At 37.0% G+C, this 18,994-nt stretch overlaps 1 protein-coding gene across 1 annotated transcript in view; it reads right to left on the minus strand.

Annotated features, from left to right (window-relative positions):
* Positions 1-11,401, minus strand: part of LOC126184339 (glutamate receptor-like) — a 149,550-nt gene extending 138,149 nt beyond the window's left edge. Inside the window, exons 1-2 of the mRNA XM_049926716.1 lie at positions 11,284-11,401; positions 5,367-5,437 (exon numbers count right to left, since the gene is read on the minus strand). Coding sequence (XP_049782673.1) covers positions 5,367-5,437; positions 11,284-11,361 — 149 coding nt within the window. The 5' untranslated portion in view covers positions 11,362-11,401. The remainder of the gene's footprint in view (positions 1-5,366; positions 5,438-11,283) is intronic.
* Positions 11,402-18,994: the final 7,593 nt, after the last annotated feature.

Consider the following 18,994-nt stretch of genomic DNA (forward strand, 5'->3'; position numbering starts at 1 on the left):
CTGCAATTTGTACTTTAGGTTCCCAATCTGTTTTGTTCATTTATTAATATTTTTAAATTATTATTTCATTTATTATAATTTTTCAGTAGTAAATGAGGAGATTGTTTCAATTTAGTGATAAATCATCTGTACTTAGAAAACGATTATCTGTTTCAATATGTGATAGTTACACTACCATTACATTAGTTGGTTTTTATTCAACTTTTTTAACACCAAATATTACAAAAAAAATAATAAATTTTATTGTGGTGGTGATACAATAGAAATTCCTGTAGGTCAATATAGTTTGAAAAATCTTTAAAAAATTATACATTTGAAAAACCCAGTAAACACAATAAAGCTGATGAAATTTTAAACAGAATTACTATCGAAAGTGATGTAAAATTGTATATGGATATTGCAGATAGTATTGGAAGCTAACTTAGTTTAAGTAATCAAGTTGTTCAACCTAATGAAGAAGCTGTAGCTAAGGATCTTCCCAAAATAATTCCTTTTGAATTAATCAATATAAATTTCAATCTTGCTGATGGAATGTATGTAAAACATAATGATCATTTTCATGAAGAAACTGATATTATTGTTTCATTTAAACGTAATGCAGAGTTTGGTGGAGCAATAATTCATGAACCAAATTATCCTGTAAATATTCCTATTTTTAACACAATTCAAGATTTAGAAGTTACTATAAATGATGAAAATGATAATTTAATTGACTTTAATGGTGCTACTGTAACAGAAATGTCTTAATAAATTCTTTCGTTAATAAATAAGTAATTGCTAAAACAATAATGAATAAAATTGAAAGTCAACAGTTTTGTTCACTCCCTGTCAATGAAAAAACTAAAAATAATTTAAATGTTCCTAACAAAGATACAGAAATTGAAATAAATATTAGTGATGGTTGGCTTCATCCAAATCATGCACAATTGTAATGAATTTTAGTATAATTGGAAATGATGGTACAGATTATTCAACTTACGATGGAAAATCAAACAAAAAATTAATTGATAATTATGTAACAAAACTGTGTGAATTTGTAACAATAAAAGAAGGAAATAATATATTATCTACAATTGTACATCCATTTATTTCATCAACAATTTTACTATATCTAACTTCATGTGTTACTGACAAAATATGTTTGGAAGGACATATTCTTAATATAGGAAAAATAAATAGTAAAAAAGATGAAGTACTTTGTCCTCTGGCAATGGTTGGTGGATTTCTTAAATATTATAAAAAAAATTATATTTGAAGGAGCCTTAACTGTAGTTTTTAGGCGTAGTTCATCTTCTGGAGATGCAATTACAAGTTGGTTTGATACAAATGATGCTGGTGTTGAAATAAAAAGATACACTTCCTGAAGAAGGGAATATAGTTATAAAACCTATGGAAATTCGTATACCAGTTTTTAAATATGAACCAAATTATGAACTTGAACAATGTGAAAACATTTTAAAAATCCTAAAATTCCTATGCCTTTCTATGAACTTCAAACAGAAGAAGTTCCTGGTTTATCCAGTAGAAAAGGTTTCAAACTACATATAAGAAATTACTATAACTCTACAGAATTTGATATGCCATTTTTTTGTTTTTCTTGTATTTCAGACAAATCATAAAAATAATCAATTAGTTGATTCATCACTATTTGATCATGTTAAATTGAATATATATTTAATAAATGGTAGAAATGAAGATTTTCCGCAAGAAATGTGGAATATTAATCCACCAAATAATTTTCTAAAAGCATATGATGCATTTCTTGATTTTAAAAGAATTATTCTACTAAAATCAGATAGTGATATTAATCCATTTAGTTTTATAACTAATTATCCAATTTATGTAATCAATATGACACGTAGAAAGAGCAGAAAAACTGCACAACTGCACAAAAACAACTATTAAACTTTGTGCAACTTTTAATGATAAAATTCCAAATCATACACTTGCTTATGTAATTATGTATGGAAAAAAGAATCTTACATATGATGCACAACATAGATTACTTACTGACAATTTTTAATTATTAATATTATCTTCTATATAAATGAATGAAAAATTAAAAAAAAATTTATAAAATTGTTAAGTTCATGCTTGTATACATTTCTGAAGCATTTTAAGAAAAACAAAAAAATAATAACTGAAAATTTTAATATAATTTATTTTTGTTAACTACTTTATTTTATTTATTTACTTACATTCACAATCTACGATTTTTAAAATAATGTACTTTTGTTTTAACTAATACATTTTATTATCATACACTCATGTTGTAAAATTTTTAATATTTACTTTTGTTTACAAACACGTTTTTATTTATTTACTTACATTGACAATGCGATTTTTAAACTAATGCACTTTTGTTAACTAATACATTTCAATGAATTTACTTACATTCACAATGTAAAATTTTTAATATAATTTACTTTTGGTAACTAATTTTTTAATTATTTACTTACATTCACAATGTAAAATGTTTGAAATAATTTACCTTTGTTAACTAATACATTTTAATTATTTACTTACATTCACAATGTGATATTTTAAAATGATGTACTTTTGTAAGTTAATACATTTTATTATCTTGCAATCACATTGTAAAATTTCTTTAATTTACTTTTGTTTACTATTACATTTTTATTTATTTATTTTTGTTCACGATGTAATTTTTTAAATAACTTACTTCTGTTAACTAGTACATGTTATTATCTTACAATCACATTGTAAATGAAATAATAAAGTTAGAAATCAGTTGGTTATCTAGAATAATTATGTAATTAGTTGAGTTATTGTATAAATTAGGAATTCAGTTAATGGTCTAAAATCATTTAGTTAATCAAATACACTGAATTTTTACAAAAATTAATTGTGTTACTTATAAAATACAGAACTTACTTTAAGGTTGCCTTAGTGGCCCAGACTGGTAAAAGATAGCTACTATGACATAATAATAAGCCTATCTGCCATAGAGAAACAAGTGAAACGTTTGAAGGCAAATAAATCACAAGGTCTAGATAGAATCATAGTTCGATTTTACAAAGAGTACTCCATGGCATTGGCCCATTACCTAGCCTGCATTTATCATGAACCTGTCGAGCAGTACAAAGTTCCAAGTGACTGGAAAAGAGTGCAGGTGGCTTCAATGTATAAGAAAGGTATAAGAATGGACCAGCAAAATTGCAGACCAATGTCCCTAACTTCTGTTTGCTGTAGAATCCTTGAACACATTCTCTGTTCCAATATAATAAATTTTCTTGAGACTGAGAAGCTTATATTCACGAAGCAGAATGGCTGTAGAAAGCATCGCTCATGTGAAGCTCTGCTTGCTCTTCTCTCAAATTATATACTAAGAACTATGGATGAAGGGCAACAGGCAGGTTCTATGTTTCTAGATTTAGGAAATCATTTTACATGGTGCCCCATTGCAGGATGTTAACGAAGTTACAAACATGTGGAATAAGTTCACAGATATGTGAGTGGCTTGAAGACTTCTTAAATAATAGAATCCTGTATGGTGTCCTCGACTACAAATTATAATCAGAGACTAGGGTATCGTTAGGAGTGTGCCAGAGAAATGTGATAGCACCACTGTTGTTCTCTGTATATGTATAAATGGTTTGGCAGACAGGGTGGGCAGCAATCTAGGTTGTTTGCTGATTATACCATGGTGTACAGTAAGGTGTCGAAGTTGAGTGACTTTAAGAAGATACAAGACGACTTGGACGAAATTTCCAGTTGGTGTGATGAATGGCAGTTAGCCCTATGTGTGTAAAAATATAAGTTAATGTGGATGAGTGGGAAGATCAAAGCTGTAATGCTCGGATACTGTGTTACTACTGTCATGCTTGACACATGCAAGTCGTTTAAATGTCAGGGGGTAAGGTTGCAAAGCGATATGAGATGGAACGATCATGTGAAAACTGTAGTAGGGAAAGAGATTGGCCGACTTCAGTTTATTGGGAGAATTTTAGGACAGAGTGGTTCACCTGCAAAGGAGACTGCATACAGCACATTGGTGCGACCTATTCTTCAGTACTGCTCGAGTGTTTGAGATCCCTACCAGTTCAAACTGAAGGAAGATATCGATGCAATTCAGAGACAGGTTGCAATATTTGTTACTGGTGGGTTCGAACAACACTTAACTGTTACAGAGATGCTTCGGGAACTCAAATGGGAGTCCCTGGATGGAAGAAAACGTTCTTTTCGAGAAACACTATTGAGAAAATTCAGGGAACTGGCATTTCTAGGTGACTGCCGAATGATTCCATTGCGGCCAGCATACATTGCGCGTAAAGGCCACGAAGATATGAGAAATCAGGGCTCATATGTAGGCATATAGAAAGTCGTTTTTCCCTCGCTCTGTTTGCAAGTGGAACAGGAAAGGAAAAGACATGTAGTGGTACATAGTACTCTCCGCCACGCACCTTACGGTGGCTTGCGGATTATTTATGAAGATGTAGATCTAACGTCTACATCATAGAGCGAGAAAGGAGAACCTAAACGATTTTAATGAGATGGTCATAATTCATTATAATATGCTGAGGCATGCTGACCAGTTAGATAGATTTTCTATCTCACGTCATATCTATTTCGAATTCAGTCTTTCAGTTTACTACATATTTTGCATTGTTAAACGTAAATGTCGTGTGACTAGGGCCTTCCGTCGGTTAGACCGTCCGGTGGGTACAAGTCTTTAGATTTGACGCCACTTCGGCGACTTGCGCGTCGATGGAGATGAAATGACGGTGATTAGGACAACACAACACCCAACCGGGAATCGACCCCAGGCCCTTAGGAGTGACATTCTGTCGCGCAGACCACTCAGCTACCGAGGGCAGACTGTGCATTGTTTGCAAGGGATGATTATGTAATGGAAAGAAGTGTAAGCCTAACCACTCTGAATTGTCATTCATAGTTCACCGGTCACTGTTTGATTCGCCAGCAAATAAATAAAGTATTTACTTAATCCATTCCTTCTCTGGCTGTTTCAACTTGAAGGGTCACTCTGATCCCTCAGCCACGTCCAAAATAAATTTTGCAAGATGTCGAGGATGGCAATAAATCCCTCCGTGTTTGTAAGCTAAGGTTATTACTAAACGATTAAAAATAAAAAATAAATGTTCATAGCAGAGTTTCTTTTTGAATAACGTCATCTTCAGTTGAGGATCCAGTATGAGAAAATAGAAGAGAATTCCCATATCTACGTAAATTGTAGCTCAGTACCTTTTGCTACCGATACAGACAACTGAAGTATTGTAACAACCCAGATCTACTTTACTTTTTTTAGCTACTGAAAAGTTATAACAAGAAAATTGCACAATATCTAAGAATAGAGCCACAATAATTTAATGTATGCAGTAACTTACGTGAAATTCAACTTTTCTTCGAGTAGTTGCCAGATATTTCCGAGTGTGTGCGTTCCATTCAAGTCCTCAGGCTAAAATAAAAAAAATCAGAAGTTTTGAATAATCCCTATGACCTTCAATGATTCTACGAAGACATTTTAATGACATATACACAAACTTAAATAATTATGTCAATTAAAGGTGGAGGGGGAAGAAAGGAAAGTAAAGGGAAGTGACTTTTGATGTCAGCTGCGGAAATGCGTGCCATACTACGATTCGAACTTCAGATCTGCTGCTTACCAGGCAGCCGCACTAACCACTGCGCTCCCAAAACATTCTGTTAGTCGCAACTACGCGGAATGTCCCCTCACTCCTCTAGGCCGACCCATATTTCCACCCAGCGCCACCTGTCCTTAGTCCCTGTCCATGTCTTCTATGCTCGCTACTTTTGAGATTCCCGCAGGAGATCGGACGTGATTGTACGTCCGCACTGAAGGTAATGGATTCGGACATGTCCAAAAGAACACCCACCATGCATTCATGTAAACTTAAATTAAACATTTTAAGAATGTGGTGCGCAGCAATATGTAAATATTTGAAAAGTATCATGATTCGCCATCAAGAGCTGCGGATAAAAATTAATTTGTTATGCAACCAATTTCGGTCCACAGACCATCATCGGGTATCATAAAATTTTTACAACAGCTTACAGGACGATACAAATGGTTCCAAATAATATAAAATCTATGATTCTCACTGTTGTCAGGTGTTAATATAAATTACATCGTCAGTAGTAAAAATGGATAAGACACATGCGGGTTTCCCCTTGGGTAACACTGCGAGAACAGGAGTGTCTGGTACATTTTTACTGTCGACGATGTACTATTTACTATTTGAGACAACAGTGACGATTCATTTTCTGGATACAAAATTACACAAAACAAGGACATAATGTGTACAGGAAATCAGCACCAACAGATATCTGCATGCAGCGTCGCACCACCGCCCAGTGCAAGAGAATGCTGTGCAGAGTACGCTGACACCCCGACTTTACCGCAGTAGTGACTCTGGCAAACTCCAACATAAACTGAACGAGCTTCGGACAACATTCCGTGCGAATGGATATAACAACAAGAACACGAAACTAGGTATGACATTCAGTGAATATAAAACAAAGAACCAGACGAATTACTTCCTGTTGCTCTGTTTTCTGATTTAAAAGGCGTCAGCGACGGTCTTGGCAAGGCCCTGCACCGCGGAGGAATGAAACGAATATTCCAGAGCGGCCGCAAGATCAGAGATCTGTCGAGGCCCACGAAGAATTCTGTACATATTCTCCTCAATGTAGACGTCTACGAGCTTGGATATGAATGCGGTAAAGTCTGTGTTAGTGAAAGGGGGAGACCGATTAGCACTCACGTGTCGGAGCAGGAACGCTACAGATTAGCTAAAGCTGAACGCCACTAGGACTGTGGTCGATCCGATAATTTTCAAGAACATCGTGTGCTAGCTCAGCAGCCGTGAATGCAGCTGGCTATGGAAATAATTAAACGCCCTAAAAAGATGAGCAGGGAGAATGGCTACAAGTTACCATCCGCCTGGCTGCCAACGCTCCAAGTCCAGTGCGCTGCATGTGTTGGCCAGCCATCAGCATAACGTGGGCCTAACACTATAAGCAAGCAGCTTACAACAGAACGACATCAACATCTCACTGCAGAAAACGTGTACAAGCTGCCAATTCGTTACTGCCTACCAGTCACCTGTCAGAGTACTGCAGGCAACAGCCTACCGTAGAAACCTCTCCGTAGAAATCTTTACTTCGTATTGTCCAATAGCATTCCGAGTTATGACGTCGGTAGCCACCTGACAAACGAAATAAGACGGTACGTTACGGAATACCTTCACCAGAATCCAGCAGTTAATTGTCCTGAACACAACGGCTGTAAAAATGGTCAAAACGTCGATATTTTAGTTATTTTTAGTGTTTTATAATGACATGTCAGAATACCGAAAATAATTTTATTCAAATTAACACTGGCAGTGGAAGTGTACCGACGTATATTAGTGAAAAGTCGCCAACAGCCAGCACTGTAAGTATTCGGAGAACGCTGTTAGTTTCACAGAAGAAACCAACTGGCAGAAGAATCTACTTCCCTATGCATTTTTCGGTTGAATTCATTAGTGCAACACTGTGAATTTAAAGATAATCTACAAGAAGCTTTACGAAACATATTACTATGTGAATCAAGAAATAAAGCAATTTGGAAGATACTGTTTGGAGAATGCAATCTGAGCTTCGATAAATGTTAAGAAACTGAGGTTACCATGGCGATTGCTGCAGCTGGCACAGCAATACTTATCAATGAAAAAAAGAAAAGACAAACCAAGGAACGAAATTGGTCACAAGGAAGTCTACAAGGTGGTGTTGGAGGATTCCGACACTAACTCAAACTGTAATGAGGAACAGGACCAGGGAGCATTATCATGCTGAGAAAATTATGTATCCAAACAAGTTCGTACAAAAACAGTGATATTGGTCAAGAAAAAATCTATTTTTGCAAGGAAAGTTATTAGTGTTGGTGTACGTTCCACTACAGTAAAGCAAATTCCAGTGTATAAAGTGGCCTAATTAAAGAGGTAGATTATGATGTCTCAGTTGTTGAGCTGTGTATGGCTGGAAAGTAAATTTATTTTAAATTTTAAGTTAGATACAGGTGTATATGCCATTTGTATAATATATCAGAAGTGGTGTAAATACTTCCCTGAAGTCGATACAAACGTTATTCAGTAGGTCAACACACCTGTGAAGAGATCTGTATAATTCGATGAAGTTGCTGTTGAAGCTGGCAAAGTAAGTTAGTCATTGCCTCTATATGCTGTGAAGTCCTTGGGTAGCTCCACTGTACTGGCAACTGCGACAACATTGGAAATAAACATCATGCTAAACAATTATTTTTCCATCCAGAAACAGATTCAGTGGAAAATTTTTTGAAGACATATCCTGCGGTTTTTACAAAAAAAACCCAAGGACCTTAAATGGAGCCAAAAGTACCGTATGGCTAAAAGAACAGGGTCAAACCATTGCCCTTTGCGCTAGGTCAATTCCAGTAGCTCAGCAGCCTCTTGTAGAAAATATTATAGAGAACATAATTGGGGAAAAAATCTTTGAAGTTATTATATCGGATGTTAGGCAAAGTAAGATGAGCTACATCTCTTGTTCCTATTATTAAGCAAGCTAAAACATAAACAGTTAAAGTGTAAATTTTTGGGGATTGTTAAGTCAGTTCAAAGTTCGTAGGACATGCCTAGTAAAGCACTGTGGTGTTCAAAACAATCTTCAGATTAATGATTACTTTACTTTTTAATATGGTAATTACTATTTCCCCATCATTCTCCAGTGCACCTTACCAAAGAGGGACAAGATTTTTGCTAAGTTAAGAGACAGAGAAAAACTGCCACAACAAGGCGTAATTAATGCAAATTTACAGCTAGAAATCGATGTGCCAACTCAGGATTTGCAAACTATTGTTACTTTCTGGGGCTTTCATAAGTTCACTAGAGTTGCTTTTGGAATTGCCTCTGCAACAGCTATATGGCAACAGAATTGTATAATATTCATGCTGATTTTAAGAATACATTTTGTTATCTTGATAACACTATCATTAGAGGCTTTCCCCTGCAAAGTCTCAGTTCCAGTTAATTTTATTAAGTGAAAGGCATAAGAGGACAATAATAACTCAGAATATTAATATAATTAAGTTTTTTAAAATAATGTGAAATGGTGTGGTCACATTATTGGCAAAATTGGGTTGAACACTACCAATGGAAAATCGGAAGCTATGTAGAAAGCCTCAAAGCCAACAAACTCTGGCCTTGTCATTTTGTGGTATGATGTATTATTATGGAAAATCATTAACAAATCTGTCTGGAGTTCTCAGTCCTTTGCATTCACATGCCAACAAAGTGAAGTTAGAATGGAATGCAAAATGTGACACAGCCTCCAAAGAAACCAAATGTACGTTGATGTTACACTAAGGTTTGTGTCGTTATGACCCATCATTGCCTCTAGTTTAACTCGTGCTCTTGCTGAGTCAGGTACGGTACATGTTTTTTCTAATGTGTTTCTTGACATAACTGAAAGATCTCAAATGTCTGCTAGATCCACCTCAAGCAAAACGGAACAAACTTATTGTATCTCGGATAAGGAGGCTAGAGCCATTGGACTCCCTTAGTGCAAAAAAATTATTAGTAACTGGATTATAAAAAAAAACAGAAAAGGTAGGATGGCGGTTTTAATGTTTCAAGTGCTCTGTATTGTATGTCCCCCTCCCTGTCCCCCTCCCCACTTGAGTACAATGCAGAGAACGTTCATACAACAATGTGAAACTGTCATGAATGCATTTCTTTGAATGTTGTTCAACTCGCACATCACAGTGGCTTAAGTGTCGGTTATGTCTTCGAAGCGTTGACCCTTCAAGTAAAACTGTGTACTGGACCGAGACCGGGCAGCTCAGTTGGTAGAGCACTTGCCCGCGAAAGGTAAAGGTCCCGAGTTCGAGTCTCGGTCCGGCACACCGTTTTAATCGGCCAGGAAGTTTCATATCAGCGCACACTCCGCTGCAGAGTGAAAATTTCATTCTGGATACTCTGTTGTTGTCATCTCTATCGCGTTCTTTGTCTGTGTGCAGGAATGTAAATAGCTAAATAAATTGTGTAATTTCTACATCCGTGTTATACTCGACAGCCAATGGCCTTGCTGCAGTGGTAACACGGTTTCCCGACAGGTCACCGAGATTAAGCGATATCGGGCTTGGCTAGCACTTGGATGGGTGACCTTTTGGGTCTGCGGAACACTGTTTGTAAGCGGGGTGCACTCAGCCCTTGTGAAGCCAATTGAGGACGTACTTGATGGGGAAATAGCGGCTCTGGTCACGAAAACTGACAACAACTGGGAGAGCAGAACGCTGAGCACTTGCCCTCCATGTCCCCATCCAATGACGCCTGTGGGCTGAGGATGACACGGAGTTCGGTAGGTATATTTGGGCCTTCAAAGCCTGAATGGACGGCGTTCAGTCAGTTATATATAGTACAAAGTACAACAACACTTCCAGGCATTATCCCACTACTTCCTGAGAACTTCTTTCTTTTGCTACTGCCTGTGCCCTGCATCGTGTGCAGGGTCTGCAGAGTTAAGTACGGATTTGGCATGGTTAATTTTAAGGGGTGGCCGGATGCACATCCTGCCACCACCCCATACCCCGTGGTACAGTATAATGTACCCCATCTCTCTGCATCTAGTGTAAATCACGAAATAGTGCGAACGTGTTTAAAATGTCTTCAGTCATGTAACTGAGGCGGAACGTGTGGAATAGCCTGGTATTCACCTAGTGGGATGTGGAAAACCGCCTAAAAACCACATCCAGGCTGGCCGACTCACTGGCCCTCGTCGTTAATCCGCTGGGCGGATTCGATCGGGGGCTGGCGCGCCTACCCAGGTCCAGGAAGCAGCGCATTAGCGCTCTCGATTAACCTGGCGGGTCTACTTCCTGAAAACACAGTCAACCTAACATTTTTGTAACTTTGTGGAGTTATAGATATTTTACAAAGGGCATAGAAATATTTGTAAGGATTTGGTCAGCCATTTGAATGATATTGTGTGTAATTCTTTGAATATGACTATTTGTTCTTTTCTCTAATTAGCATTAGATATTTGGTACACATACTGATATTCTTGCTGCACAGAGAATTACTAGAAAAAATCAGTTTACACTGGTAAATTATGCAAGACATATTTAGTATTCGCCATGAGCGGTGCTGTTCCTTTGGTTCGCAGCGAGCTGGTGCGAGTCACTCCAGGTGACTTCCGCATTGCCAGCCGATGATCTGGCACAACAAGTCTAAAGATAGAGTGGGTCTATACATAGTACATGCAACTTACTGTGATGGTAACGGCTCGTATTGTCCGTCCATGGAGATTTCTTTCCCTGTAAAAAACAGACAGACGGTTGCTCCCCATCTGTAGACTTGTTTCAGGTGTCCAAGATCCCACACGCCGCTTCACAGGAAAACTTTGGGTGAATGGGAGATAAGACTCGAACAACTCCGCAGAAGGCCTGGGACGGTATTTCATCTCTGCCACCAGAAATCGGCTGTTCAGGTCTGTCACCACAGGCGGCCAAGTTCCGTTCTCTGACAGAGCGAGCCACCAGCCTTCATCAGCCTGTAATGATAGATACACAAATGTATTATCTAGGGCCAGAGATAACACAAATGGCAATCGACGTAAGATACCTTTAGGCTATGGTACACCGACTTTTTGACAGAGAAATTTTTAAAATACGGAGTATTAACAAAGTTGAACAATGATGTGGGCGAGAACAGTTGGCAGTATTGTTATCCGAATCGTCTTGAAGTGATTTAGGGAAACCATGGAAAAGCTAGTTTAGTATGGCTGTGTCTGAATTTCAGTCGCTGAGCCATTTCACTCGGCATAATCGACATAAGAACAGTTATTGTACATTTCGTAATCTATCACTTCTAAGGTCACCAAGTTAATAGAAAAGAAAGAGGTGGAAAATATATGGGTTAGCCAGATGTCACCTAGACCTCAGATCATGACAAGTTGGAAATTAGACACTCCCTGAGAAAAATAGTGTACAGTAACTCCTAAACAGCCGAACTCATCCTTCCACTCTGTGTTAAGGCAGCAATGTGAGCTGAAGTGTAGACAGTATTACAGGCTTTTCATAAATACAGTCTTCTATCGTCGTCTGAATAAAAACTTTTAGTCAGACAATTCCGCCAAGCCTCAGTAATCATTGCCCGATGGGAGGTACTGGAAGCAAAACGCTTCTTGTAGTTCTCGATTCCGACATACAGTGGCTTATTTTGTCGCAGGCTTGTGGTGGTAGAAATCAGCAATATGAAGGCGGCAGTCAGTAATTGCACTCACTGGCAGATCGAGGTTCTTGCTTACTTCTGTACCTGACACGAATGGATTCTCAACACTGGTTTCAAAATGGCTCCATACTGGTCGCTGGAAGCTACTTTAGGCCTTGTAGATCTTTGTCAAATACATAGACTTTCTCGCAGTCCTCTTGATAGCATATTATCGACATTTTTGCAGTTACCTCTGGGACGCCAGTTGCGTCTGGAATATTAGATATTGGGTGACCATGTTCTTATGTACTGACAGTTACTTTAAGTGAGCAAGGCCTGAATCAGAAAGAACTTCTTGCCATTATTTATTTCCTCTTTTTTGTACAGGGTGTTAAAAAAGTGGATTCCATATTATGAGAGGTGATAGGGAAACCATGGGAAAGCTAGTTTAGTATGACTACGAGCGTTGTAGCATCTACGCAGATTCTCCTGCACTCACTCTCTTATTGCAGACATTTTCGTCTGGAATACCATCGCCAGCTTCCCTAGAGAGCCTGCTCTCTCTTGTCTAGGCTGTAGCCCGTACACCCTGATCCCAGCATCTTAGTCTATTTTCAACCCATCACTAAACTAGACTCTCTCCGCAACAGTATTGTGGCTCATACCCCCAGGTATTTCGCTGACCATTTCCATATTTATCGCATTCATTATTTCCTTCTATCATGTGGCCTTGGTCCCGCGTCAAGAGGGGTCTGCTGTGTTACTATTGATTTTGCAGTGTTAGTTGCAGAGCATGGCTGGATGCCCTTCCTGCCGCCACCCCGAACCTATCGCGACGGAATTAGTGTACCCCAGCTGTCTGTGTCTAGTGTAAGCCATAGAAGAGTGCAAATATGTTCAAATGTCTGAGGGTCGTGTAACTGAGGCGGAATGTGGGGACCAGCCCGTTATTCACCTAGCGAGATGTGGAAGTCTTCATTCCAGCAGTGGATATGCTGCTAATTCCGATTGTTATGACTAATGAGGCAAATTTCTACAGCTTTCTAATTTCCTTAGCAGCCACCAACTGTTCAAATTTGTTTCGTCAACAGCCTCATAAATTATCAGAGAAGTTACTGAAGTGGTGTATATTCAGTTCATACCCTTGGGGCTTCGACCCCAATTTTTATTACAGGCCCTTCTAGTGCATATAAGAGCACCTTTCGCCTAGGAACATATATTTTCATGCGAAGGGCTCATGACAGTTTCGCATCCAGGGTTACCTGTAGATATTTCACTGCGCCATCGTGGGTGGGATACTTGAAATCGTTGATGTATGCAACGCCCATTAATGATATACAAATGCTACAGGAACTTCTCATAAATTCCAGCAGTTCCATGACCAACCTGAAGTTTTTCAGAGTTCATGACTCACCAAAACGTTGGACGGAAGGAGTTTGTGACACTTGCATGGAGTGACATTTGTACGGAGAGGGAACGTGTTGACATTTGCATGGAGCCTAGGACAATGTATGTAGTGGACAGCGTCTTCCAGAAGTAGGATACCCCGGCCGGACTGCCGCTAACTGCGACGTATTCTGGGAAAGGGCAAAGCCCATTTCCTGCACAAAGTTCCCTGTCCCTGCACCAGTCTTGAATTTTCTAAGTAAAACTCTACTCGAAACTCTACTCAGTCTTCTTGAGGAGATGCAGTGGTAGGGATATCTGATTGTAAGCTAATACCTACTTTCTTGGAGCTTGTTGATTGTACTGAACAGGATTTCAGTGTATTCCCTAAACTTATATTTACATAGTCAACAGGAAAAATAATTGATTTCCAACAACTGGCTGCCAATAGTTTCATTTCATCTTTGTTGTAAATCTTGTTATTTGTTTTCTCCAGTTTAAGATTATGCCAAGGTCAGAGTAAAGATGGTTCTGTTTGATGGTGATAGAAATAAAAAAATTATCCTTGGTATCTTTTGGTGTACCACAGCCCCTCATGCAGGCCGCAATTGAAAGATTTCTTAGATGTACTTGTAATTGGAATACAGTAAATCGCTTTGGGATCTTAGAGTAAACACTCTAAACATGTGAAATAGCCATTAAATTTTCTTGAAGATTGAAGTTTTAGGGTGGAGCATCCCCTTGAAATGGAGACTAGCTGTTTTTAAACGGATGAAAAGTAGCATAAAGGTCAGGTTACGAGCTTCAATGTGGTCAGACACATCAGCATCAACGTATCAGGGCAGGATGCAAAGTCTATATATTAGTTGTATGTGATTGTGAATTGGTGTTCTATCAATATACTTCAAAACTATGAACACAACGAAAAAATTCTGTTAACAACAACATTACAATGTATTCTGTGCAAAGGTTTTGGACAATCGGAAGGCGAACACTGAGAAGCAAATGTACAAACACTTTTTAAAAAATGCTCACTTTTAAGTTATAAGATAGAAGAAAGTAGTCATCCTATGGGAGAAGAAATAAACGACTCAATAATTTTCCCAACATTTTCACTATGAAAATAAAATTTTATTTTCATGAGAAAAAGTCAAGGAATGAATGAAACATTCAATGAATGCAGTTCGATCAAGTTGCCATACTGCTTTTCAGTTTGTTAAGAATTGTGCAGTATCATTAACGTTTTGGTTATGTTGACAGAGTGGATACCGGGCTACGGCTAAAACTTATACACCTATAGTGTGACGTTTCCATGATTTGCTTCATAACAAAATCAGTCTTGTAGACTTCTGTTTCCACAGCATAAGTTTCCATGACGCAACTGCGATTATGTAGATAGTAGATACATTATGTGGGTTCTGGGGCACTAACGCAATTTTAAAAAAATATTTATTTTATAATTAAAATAACTGATTTTTAAAAATTCAGATTATTTAATTAACTAAGGCAACAGCCTTGCCGCAGTGGCTACACCAGTTCCCGTGAGATCACCAAAGTTAAGCGCTGTCAGGCATGGTCGGCACTTGGATGGGTGACCATCCATGCCGCCATCGCTGTTGCCATTTTTCGGGGTGCAGTCAGCCTCGTGATGCCAATTGAGGAGCTACTCGACCGAATAGTAGCGGCTCTGGTCAAAGAAAACCATCATAACGACCGGGAGAGCGGTAAGCTGACCTGATGCCCCTCCTATTCGCATCCTCCTCTGAGAATGACACGGTGGTCGGATGGTCCCGGTAGGCCACTCGTGGCCTGAAGATGGAGTGCTTCTTTTTACTTAACTAAACCTACTTTTAAAAGTTAACTAAGTGCCAATTTTTTACAATAATAAAACTAAATACAATAACAAACCGATTTCAAACTTTATTATTTCATTTACAATGTAATTGTAACACAATAACATGTGTTAGTTAACAAAAGTAAGTTATTTTTAAAAAATCACAATGTGACCATAAGTAAATTAATTAAAATGTATTAGTTAACAAAAATAAGTTATTTTTTTTAAATTACACTGTGAAAATAAGTAAATAATTAAAATGTATTAGTTAACAAAAGTAAATTATTATTTAAAAAATTGCATTGTGAATGTAGTTAATTAATTAAAATGAATTAGTAAACGAGGTACATTACTTTTCAAAACCACACTGTGAACATAAGTAAATTAATTAAAATGCATTAGTTAACAGAGTACATTATTTTAATAATTTTATAATGTGAAATATATCATGAAATTATATTATTTCTATTTTTAAGTTTCTTCATTCCTTTACTTTACAATGCCTTTTGTCCATTTTTAATTATTCCAAATACAAGATCATCAATTAATTTAGAAAATCTATTTGGTAAAATAACTTTAAAATCATTATTGAGATCTAGACAAAGTTGTTTTACATATCTAGTATTTAAATATCCAAAGTTTGTAAATTATATAAAACAATTATCTGCAGGTCATTTGCTTTTTCAATTTCGTTACAAATACTTATATTGTTGAGCTTCTTGATTAAATACTTTCCACTTATATAGAAAAAACTTTTATTATCCTGCGGTTTTTACAAAAAAAACCCAAGGACCTTAAATGGAGCCAAAAGTACCGTATGGCTAAAAGAACAGGGTCAAACCATTGCCCTTTGCGCTAGGTCAATTCCAGTAGCTCAGCAGCCTCTTGTAGAAAATATTATAGAGAACATAATTGGGGAAAAAATCTTTGAAGTTATTATATCGGATGTTAGGCAAAGTAAGATGAGCTACATCTCTTGTTCCTATTATTAAGCAAGCTAAAACATAAACAGTTAAAGTGTAAATTTTTGGGGATTGTTAAGTCAGTTCAAAGTTCGTAGAAATGCAACTGCATATCCCCTGCAACAGGACATGCCTAGTAAAGCACTGTGGTGTTCAAAACAATCTTCAGATTAATGATTACTTTACTTTTTAATATGGTAATTACTATTTCCTCATCATTCTCCAGTGCACCTTACCAAAGAGGGACAAGATTTTTGCTAAGTTAAGAGACAGAGAAAAACTGCCACAACAAGGCGTAATTAATGCAAATTTACAGCTAGAAATCGATGTGCCAACTCATGGAGTGTCGGTGGGCTGTACTTGGTTATTTTTTGTTTAAAAGTTCTGTAAAAGCTCCTAGTCTTGTTTTTGTTGAAGTCTTCGTTGATCTGCAAAAGGAGTTGATCTTCTTGTGCTTTTTTAATTCTTTTGAGGTTTTTACTCACTAGTTTTCTTACACTCAGGAAATTTTGCCTATTATATTCATTTTTCTGAGATTGCGTCTGTTGCCATGCTTTCTTTCTTTGCTCAATAAGTTTGTCACATTCCTCTGTCCACCATGCGGGTTTTTTGATTTTGGTTATAGGTGCTATTTGTTCAGCTTTGGTTAGTAGGCTTTCCTTCATTTGATCCCAATTTTGGTTCCTTATATCTTGAGTCGCGAGGGGAAACTCCTTTGAATTCATTATCTTTTCTGGATCGTATCTTCTGCTTTTGGGTTTACTGTTTCTATCTTTCCTTTTGGGGATAATTTTGAGTTTTATTTTAGAAAGATAGTGATCAGAATCCAAGTTTGCTCCTCTGAGTACTTTGACATTTTGTATTTCTGTATGGTGTTTCCATTTTATCGCCACATGATCAAGTTGAAATTCACCCAAGTGTGGGTTTGGTGAGGTCCATGTCTTCTGTTTTCTGGGTAGTCTCTTAAAGGCTGTGGATTTCAGGATCAAGCCATGCGCTTGGGAGAGTTCTACTAATCTGACTCCATTTTGGTTAGTTCTATTGTGCGCTGGGTAGTTTCCAACAATATTTTTGTATTTCTTCTCTTTTCCTACTTGAGCATTGAAGTCCCCCGTAAGTATGATGTTGTGTTTGTCTGGGATCTTTTGCACCGCGTCATCTAGTTGTTCCCAAAAACGTTCCACCTTTTCCTTATTTTTCCTATTGTCTTCATTTATGGGGGCATGTGCATTCACAATTGTGTGTACTCTATTAGCATATTTAAAAGTGAGTGTGGAGAGTCTTTCCGATTGTGATTGAAAGCTGATAATGGAGTCTAAAATACTTTTATCTATTATAAAGCCCATTCCGAGGTGGGGTGTGTTTTTCATTATTCTTTTGCCTACCTTTCCTTTGTATATTCTGAAACCTCCGGAATCAAAATTGTTTTCATCTATGTATCGAGTTTCTTGTAGTGATGTTATGAGTATTCTATGATGTTTGAGGGTATCTGTAAGATGTTTTAATTTTCCTGTTTTTAAAAGAGAGTTTACATTGAAAGTAGCTATGTAACTTGTTTTTTTACATTTCAATTTGCTTGATGTCTTATCATGTCCCGATTCATCTCTGTGCAATGCTGCAGACTCCCCAGAATCCGATAGTCTGCTTGCGCACCTTGGTGCGGTGGATTGTCCACCTGGGGTAATTTGTTTCACATTACACTCTTCCATGATTGATAGTATTATGTTAGGGGTGACTCTTCGAGCCACAAATTTACAACCACGGTTGTTAGCCCTGGAGGTTTTTCCCAGCCGCCCCTAACCTGGGGAACAGACGCTGACCAAAGACCGCCCAATGTGAGACAGTCGCCTTTGGATTTCTGGTCCTGTGTTGGTCCACGGGTGGTATTTTATTTCCCACCTACCCTACATATCTGTAGAGCTTTCCCCTATCCGCCACCTGGGGACGCGCCCGGTAGGGGAACAGGTTCCCCCTCGGGTTTAGCATTTTTGTTAGATACAATGTTTCTTATTTTTAAATATTTTTCAGTAACTTCTATATGTTTCATTTCTATTGTAGACTTTTTGTATTATTGTTTTCATCATTTAGATTTTTTACTATATTTAACCATTTATTATTTCGTTGTAATGCAAATTTCTTCCATATACTTTAAGAGTTCTGTTAAATCTTTCAACAACAGATGCTTTCGATTCTGAAAAAGTTGAATGATGATGAATGTTACATTTCTTCCTTTATTTTTGAAAATCTTTGTTATAAACTTTTTACTGATATCTGTTTGTAAATTATTTGATTTTCAAATTATGAATTTTTTTGAAAAGCATCAACTATATTTTTAGCTTTTTTAGCTTTTTTAAAAAAAACATTAATTATTGTTAATAAATATTTATAACCTCTGTTTATTTTTGAAATTCTTTTGAAATTACCAGAATTCATTTTAACTATATCAGCTTGCCATAAATCATATATATCAAAGGAAACAACATTTCCACTTTTAAAATTATTTCTAATTGGTTTATATAATTCATTAATAACATTATCACGAATATTATCTAAACCTTCACCATTTTTAACAATTTTTTTTAGATTTA

The sequence above is a fragment of the Schistocerca cancellata genome, chromosome 4 (assembly GCF_023864275.1).
Source record: "Schistocerca cancellata isolate TAMUIC-IGC-003103 chromosome 4, iqSchCanc2.1, whole genome shotgun sequence".
In the NCBI taxonomy this organism is placed as follows: domain Eukaryota; kingdom Metazoa; phylum Arthropoda; class Insecta; order Orthoptera; family Acrididae; genus Schistocerca; species Schistocerca cancellata.